Genomic DNA, 8,085 nt, shown 5'->3' on the forward strand with positions numbered 1-8,085 from the left:
GTGGGGACTGTTAGGGGGAGAAGGAGTGATTTACCTCCCAGCAGGGTAAAGAGTAGAGGAGGTGCCCACCCAAGAGGGAGAAGGAGGAATTGGCAGAGGTTGCCCTCTCTCCACCCAAGGACGCTGGGGTTGTTTGGGGCAGTCCTAGCAGAGAGCTGCCCTTGGTGGGGCTGCGCGCAGAGAAGGTATAGAGAAGTTTCCCCACGGCCAGGGAGGACGCGAGGAGGCAGACCGAGAACACCCCTCACAGTACAAGGCCAAAGTGGCTGGAGGGATGGGGTGTGGGAGTGCGTACTTGAGTAGGGGAGAGGCAACAGGCGCTCCCCTCTGCCCTTCTTCAGGGAAAGACCCAAAAACACTTGCCTCAGCCAGGGTGGGCAGGGGGCAGCTGAGGTGGGGCAGGCTCTGCTAGCCCTATGAAAGACCCCCATAGCCCAATGGAGGTGGCACTCAGTGTCCATCCCACACCAAGCCACCCTGAAGATGTTCCCTCCTGCTCAGATGGTGGGACAGCAGCAGGCTGGCTCCGGCAAGAGGACATGGCTCCATGAGGCTCTCCTTGCCTGTGACTTGTGCTGAAGAAGGTGGCAGCAGTGGAAGGGGTGTTCTCCAGGCTCCTCGAGGCTATGTGTCCTTCCAGATGCAGCTGAGCTTTCCGGTCAGCAGCAAGCACGGTAAATGTGCTTTCGGAGCTCTGGGTCCAGCTCCTGCCCATGTGGCAGCTGCCTGCCCTGTAGCGCTGAGCTCTGCCCTACAAAGAGGGGCCACAGCTCATCATAAAGTCTGGCCAGCTTTTTTCTTCAGGCATTACTGACTTACTCCCCACCTCCTCTCAGAGAGCCTCCACCCTTGCACTCAATCCTTTCTCTCACTGATCCCTTTCTCCCTGTACTATCCCATTCCTTACAGTGGGGCCATCTCTTCCCCTGTTCCTTCTAGGCTGTCCCTCTTCTTCACCTTCTCCATCTTCCTCTACCTGTTCCCTCCTTGCCTCCCCATTCCTTGGTCCCACCACACCTTCCTCGCCCCTGCTGTGTCTGCCCCTCCTCTCTCTTCCTCAGCTCCTTTTCCCCCCCTTTCCTTTTGCATCTCCCCCTTCTTCCCCCAAGCCTGCCTGGCAGAGCCTCCTCCAGGAAGGCAGGCTAATTAGCATTGCAAACACACAGAGGCCTCCTCAGCCCAACATAAATCTTCATTTGTCAGTCATGAATATTTCACACCTGCCTCGGGAGGGATTTTTTCAGCATGGAAGAGTGAGGAGGGGAAGAGGAGAATGTGGCACCACAGCATAAGCTGTGGCTGCACCAGCAGAAATGGGGAAGAGCTCTGCCCCACAGGAACAGCATGCCTAGGGTCTCACCTTCACTCTTCTGGGTGCAGAAACTCAGCCTGATCCTGGGGCAAGAAGGTAAGTCATCATCCAACCTCATTCCTAACCCTCCAGGCTTTCCAGTGAGGTGAACTAAAGCCCTGTTTCCCCTGCCAAGAGTCACCAATGCAGAAATGAAGTGCAAAAGGGGCTGGTCCTGGTTCTGCCCAATGGAACTGCTTTACCCTGGGAGAAGGCAGGGTTGAGGGACTCTTGCCAAAGCCAAGTCATAGAGGGCTGAGAAACTTCAGGCAGTCTCTCTATGCTTTTTACCCACACAGAGGCTTTTAAGGTTTCATCATGCCCTGCCCTCTGCCAGGGCCACCCATGAGAGAGGAGACCTAACCCAGAACTCTCTGCAGTCAATAAGAGGAGGGTGGTGAGAGGTCTTCTAAGTGATTGCAACCAGCTCCGCATCAAGCTTTCACTGTACCAGAGGTTTCCTTGCAGCTAAAGCACTCCTTGTTAGCCCAAGAACAGCTTTGCTTTTAGGTCTGGGGAAAGAGCAACCAGGGCATGGGGATGGTAGTAATCATTTCTCTTATGGGATCTGTCTTGATGGACCTCACTCCTGTTTCTAAATAATTAGGAGAAATGATGACCACTAGAAAGAGCAGGCCTTTGGTATATGAGATCCCCCTTCACGCACACAGCCCTGAAAACAGCTGAGAGACCACACTTGGGGCAAGGGGAGAGAGGACACTGGAAAGAAGAAGGAATGTTTTTATGGGGCTGATTGGGCTGGGTTTTCTTTGGGGTGTGTTCCCTCCCAAACTGGTAGGAGTCTCTCATAAAATCACATCAGGGATGAATGAAAGGAGCAGGGAAAACAGGGACAAGGACAGGAGAGACTTTGGGAGAGGAGGTTAAATTCCAACAAACTGGCACATACACAACAGGTGTTTGCTCAGAAAAATACAGTAAATTCATCATGCAAATAGAACGTTAAATCTGCTTTCCTCCGACAGGGCTGGCATCACTTTGCAAGCCCTCATCCCTGGGGAGGGAGCAGGACAAGGAAGAAAGAAGGAAGAAGGAAGGTGAGACACTTTGTTCCCCTTCCTCGCCCTCTTCCTCCCACAGAACAGTCCATCTTGTGCAAACTTCACCCACTGGTTTGGAGTGAGGGACTACAATTGGGAGAGAAATGGTTTGTCCCTCTTACCCAGCCGTACCCCCACCACAGGAAAAGAAAGGCCTGATGATAGCTGTATTCCTGACCTTTCTTTTCTGCCTCGTTGGGGTGATGGGGGCGGGGAGCAGGAACCAGTGCAGGTTAGCACTCCTCCCAAAAGTATAGACTGAACGGAACTGATTACAAGACCATACAGCAGAGAAGCACAGGGAGGGAAGAGGTGGGGAGAGGAACAGAACTCCATCTCCCCATGCCTGTCACCCTCCTTTTCCTGTCCAGTTCTGTGCCCCAGCCATTAGTCTTTCCTGCTTGGATGGCTGCTATGCTGGAAGACTGCTGTGCCTTCTTCATGTGGTAGCTGGAGAGGTCTCTGCTGTGCCTAGGCATCTCTCACAGCATTTACCTGTCTTGATTTGCTGCACTGTCCCAACATAGAGGGACACCTGGCAGCAGTGATGTGACTTCCCTTCACCCTCCTGCACACATACACACGCACACTCACAAACACACACACACAAACACAAACACACACATCCCTTTCTCTGACTTGGACTGGCCCTTATGGTGTGGAGTCAGTGCCATGGATACCTCTGGACTCAAGGCAAAATGATGCTTTGACTGGAGAAGCAGGCTAACAGTGAAGGAGGATCAGGATCTGGCTTAGGATTGCTACCATCAGCATCCCTACAAGGAAGGAACCCCATGGCTCTTCACAGTTTAGACCTTGGGGATCCCCTCTCTGTTTTTTGGACATGAGGCTCTGCCTGCTGCTGCTTCTCACTTACAGAAGATGAATTCATGTCACCCATGACACAGAAACCCACTCTCTGGGCAGTGCTACTACCTGACACATAAGGTGCAGATTCTCTACAAGCAGCATGTAAATCCCTTCCAGAGAAGCTCCTACACCTTCATCCTTCTCCCAGGGCCCCCAGAAATATTAGAGTTTCAGAGGGGTTCCTGAGAAAGGAAACAGCCGCTTAGGAAAGGCCAGCACAACACAAGAATTGGGGTGTGCAGCTCACGGAGAGGAGGTCCACTGGGCTGCATAAAAATGCATTCAGCAGGCAACATCCCTGCCTAACAAGAAATTTTGGGGGAGACGGTGCCAAGTTTATATTTGTTGGGCTGCTCAGAAATGGGACATAGCAGAGAGGGCAGTGGGATCATTCCCAATGCTGTGGCAGATTTTCTACCCAAGGGACAGAAGTTGTGACCTAGCAAGTGAAACTGTTTTTTTACCAAGACGGTAAAGGATGGCTAGGAAAAGTTTGTTACAACTAACTGTGAGGATGTGCAGGATTTAGGAGGTGTTACGTTGCTCTGAGTCTTATGAGAGCCTCTAAGTATTCAAAGTAACACCACCATCCAGGGGCTGATATCCTCTTCAATCCCAGCACACACAGCATGGCTGTAAACATAAAGGGAGTTTCTTCTGGAGCTATCCCTCTTGGGCTACTCCCAGGCCCATTCTCAGATCTTTCTGTGCTGCTGCCTTCACACTAGGCTGTCTCCTATCCATGCCAGAATGTCCATAGCCTATTCAAGAGGAAGCCACTCTACGGCTTTTCTGTCAACCCAGTGAGGTGAGCAACTGAAATCCTATTCTTCACATCCACCTGCAAGTGAGGAGGTTGGGTGTTGCTCTTCTCATGCACACCCATCCATTCCACACCCCAAGTTGGTTAGGAGGAGCTGCAAAAGCTTCGTGTGTAACTTGTTCTGCTGAGCTCCTTTCCAGGTCTGTTCCTCTTGGTAAGAGAGTGTCAAACCTACCGCACAAGGGCAGTCTGAGCATAGGTGTGTATGGTGGAGAGAACCTTTGACCTGTGACACTCATGAAGAGATAGGAACACTTTACACCTCTGAGAGACTGGGTCTTCCTGCCTTTTCCTTCTCCACCTGCCACGTCAAAGAGTACATTTGTGCCCCCACGCCTGCGGGCAAAAAACAGTCTCTGAGCAGGCCTGGAGAATGCTTGTCACTCCAGAATTGCTGGTGTTCGTCAGCAACAACATGGCGGGAGAAGGGAAAGGAGAAGAGCAGCAAGGGCACAGAGCGTGTTGTACAGCAGGTCCTACCTCCCTCGGTCCCTCACATTTCCACTGAGGAGGATGGAGATTCGTGAAGTATCTAGACAAAAAGTGCAAGCCTAGGGAGCCTTAACAGAGAAGGGTAGGGAAGGGCAAAGGAAAAGAAGTGAGAGAACTTCTTCCAACAAAACCCACCTATCTTGGAAAGGTACAGGAGAGAGAGAAGAGACTCCACTGCCAAAGGAAGCGAGTGAAAAAATAGTGATGGAAGATTTGGAAAGGTAGGTGTATCAGGTGGGCAGAGAAGCTTTCTAAACCAAAGTCCTCCACTCCCACCCAAAAGAAAAATCAGCCCTCAACAGGAACTGAAAGAGCAATAGTTCACAGCTGAGTTTCATGCCCAGTGAGTGTTCATCCCTGCCCTTCCCCTGCCACCGCTGTCACCCCCTCCCAGGCCATTTCCACCCCTCCACACTCCAGTCCTGTTACCACAGTGTCAGAGCAGGACGCTCCTCTCAGCCATCTGCAGGTAGAACAATGGTCCCCATAACACAGTAGAGACAATTCGGCATGTGTGTGTCTGTGTGTGTGTTTGTGTGTGAGAGAGTTTCCTGTTGTTGTTGTAAACTTTAAGAAACGATTGTGTCAGTTTTGTATTTGTCGAGAATATTTTGTTGTTGGTTTATTTTTCACAGTCAAGTGGCATTTTTTTTCTGGTTTGTTGGAAGGGGGTCTTGCTTTGTATTGTTTCCTTGGAAAGAGTGAGGGAGAGTCACAGCTTCTGATGAGCAGAGACTCCTTTCCAGTAATCCAGGATGTCATGCAGATCCTCGTCCTTGGCAAACTGAACTTTCTTCCTCAGGGCATGCCCAGCCGCCATGTAAACCTCCTCCCTGTGGTGCTTCTTGTAAGGCCGGAATCGCTCCCAGATCTTGTGGGTGCTCTCTGATGAGTACTCGGGGCTGGAGGAGTAGCCCGAGAAGTAGTGTCTGGGGGAAAGTTGGGAATACGTGGAGTCTCGCTTAGACCGGGAGAGTGGTTTGAGGAATGACACCCTCTGGCTCAAGGTGTCAGCACTTTCCTCATAGTAAAGGGCCGGGAAGGAGTGACGGTGCTCACTGCAATGGTAAGAAGGCTTGACCTCCAAGTGGTGGATGGTGCCTGGGGACACCAAGGGAAGACGATCCAAAGGGCTGTTGAGTGGGCTGCCCTTCTCAATGTATTTGGAGTCAGACTTGCTGAGTGGTGGATGGTCAGGCACATCCAAGCTGAAGACCTTGGCGCTCTTGATGGAGCCACTAGAGGAGACACTGCAGGTCTTTCTGGTCACGGCAGCATCAGCACTGAGCTGGCGCTGCAAGGGGTGATGGGAGCTTTCCTTGTATGGTGGGGAAAGGAAGCTGGGCCTCTCTAGCCCACCCGAGGAACTGGCTGGGATGGACTGGCACTCAAAGGCCATGTCTGAGTCAACACCAGTCCCACCACCCAGGAAGGAGGCTGTGTCCAACTTGAGGGCATCAATGCAGTTGTTGATGATCTGGTTGACCTTGTCTACCTCCTTGGCTATAGTAGAGATCTCGGCAGCTGAGCCCTGCCCATTGTCAAGTTCCCTCAGGTCCTCATCCCGCTGGGTTCGCTCCAGCCCATCCCCACCACCAGTCCGTACCTCAATGTAGTTACCTTTAGTCGTGACTTTAGGAGTCTCCATCCCTGCCTCTATTGACTTTGATGGGGGCAGCTTCTCCCCAATCATAGAAGGGATGGAGGACATCCTTGAGACAGGGATGACTGGTGGCTCACCCAGCTTCTGGGAAGGATGGACCATGGTACTGGTATCAATATCTGATCCATAACGCATTTCCAGAATGGTCTTTTTGACGTTGAGGGACTTCTGTTTCTCCTCCTGCATTCTCCGCTTCCGCAGGCAGTAGTACACCACCCCCAGGACAATGACCATCCCAAAGAGGCAACCTAGAGTGGTCATGATATAGTGTGTGGTGGTGGAAGTACTGGAAATAGGGTCCTCCCTGCCTTTGCTCCGGGTTGCAAAGGTCAGGCAAGTGTGGTTGTAGCGCCTGTTATTGCGGATGGAAGCCACACAGAAAGTATAATCAGTGTGGGCCTTCAACTTGTTGACAGTGACGTATTCTTTCTTGCTCTTCAGTGTAGCTATGTCAGAAACGTAGCTGTTGTTGTACTGGACCAGCACATACATCTTACTGTAGGGCATGGGGATGGTTACCATCAGGATGGCTGAGGTGATGGTGACATCGTGGAGTTTGATGCTGGGACTGAAGGAGGAGTCAGTGGTGGAGGAGGCTGGAGGCTTGACTGAAAGGAAGTCCCCGGGGCTGATGGCTGAGCCCTCATCCAGGTCTCGCTGGGAGTCAGGAGTATATGGGGTGGGGTTGACCCTGGAGAGGGAGGGGATGGTGCCACCTCTGCACATGGACTGGAAGATGGTGATGGCATTGCGGTTGTGGTGAGGCCGAGGTACCAGGAGCGGGTACCCAGCAAACTCCCGTGGAGTCTCACACTGGAGCCGGTCATAATTCTTGGTGACATTGTTGAAGAGCGCCAGCCAGTTAAGAAAGCTGTAGAGGCTACAGTCACAGTTGAAGGGGTTGCCAGCCAACTCACACACCATGAGATTGCTCAAGCTGGTGAAAGTGTTCCCTTCCAGGCGGCTGAGACGATTAGATGACAGGTCAATGCTGATCAAGCTGGGGCACTCAGAGAAGGCAGTAGGGGTGACCAGCTCAATTAGGTTGTGCTGCACAAAGAGGAACTGGAGACGGGCCATGCCCCGCAACATGCCCTCTGTCAGGTTGGTGAGTTTGTTGTAGCCCAGCTGTAAGACCTGGAGGTTCGACTGGCCCATGAATGCCCCATCCTCAATATAGGAGATCTCGTTCTTGGTCAGGTTCAAATCAGTCAGGTTGCCGAAGCGGTTGAGGGAGGAATACAGCACCACTTTGAGCTTATTCTCGTTCAGACGCAAGTCGTGCACCGTGCTGTTGATATGCTGGGGGATGGTCTCATATGGGGGCTGGTTCTGGCTGCAGATGGCCAGCCACACATAGCCTTTGTCCCCCTCAATCAGCCAGCAGTCACCTCGCACGGTGCCAGGGGAAAACAAGCAGAGCAAAGCAGCTGCCCACAACCCCAGGCACATCATGATTTGCAGTGGTGCTCTTATCAGGATGGGGGGAAAAAAAACCAAACAAAAAACAACTCCAGACCTCAGGACCACAGCAAAAGGGGCAGAGGGAAGAAAAAGGGGCAGTAACAGGGATTTAGCAATGGAAGGGCATGAGCACCCCAGTCCTATTGGTTGTTGTCACCATTGTTTCTTCTTGCCCTCTGGGTCAAGCCAGGAGCATGGAGCCAGGGGAATATGTGCAATCTGCTTCCAGCACACCCAAAAAGCTATGACCATGGATGATTGGTCTGGAAGGGAACTACCTTGTGCTTATTGTCTAAACAAAAATTCAGACTGAGGATAATCAATCTTCTTTGAGCAACTTGCCCACCTTTTCCACTTTTTT

The 8,085-nt window shown here is 51.9% G+C and overlaps 1 protein-coding gene across 1 annotated transcript; it reads right to left on the reverse strand.

The window, feature by feature from the left end:
• Positions 1 to 5,135: 5,135 nt before the first annotated feature.
• ELFN2 (extracellular leucine-rich repeat and fibronectin type III domain containing 2) lies at positions 5,136 to 7,715 on the reverse strand. Its single transcript, XM_009867821.1, has one exon. The coding sequence runs from the start codon at positions 7,713 to 7,715 to the stop codon at positions 5,310 to 5,312; it is 2,406 nt and encodes an 801-aa protein (XP_009866123.1). The 3' UTR covers positions 5,136 to 5,309.
• Positions 7,716 to 8,085: the final 370 nt, after the last annotated feature.

Source organism: Apaloderma vittatum, unplaced genomic scaffold, assembly GCF_000703405.1.
Source record: "Apaloderma vittatum isolate BGI_N311 unplaced genomic scaffold, ASM70340v1 scaffold5184, whole genome shotgun sequence".
In the NCBI taxonomy this organism is placed as follows: domain Eukaryota; kingdom Metazoa; phylum Chordata; class Aves; order Trogoniformes; family Trogonidae; genus Apaloderma; species Apaloderma vittatum.

Excerpts from the sequence above, each read along its gene's own strand:
- ELFN2 (XM_009867821.1), bottom strand. The coding sequence starts at position 7,715 with ATGATGTGCCTGGGGTTGTGGGCAGCTGCTTTGCTCTGCTTGTTTTCC.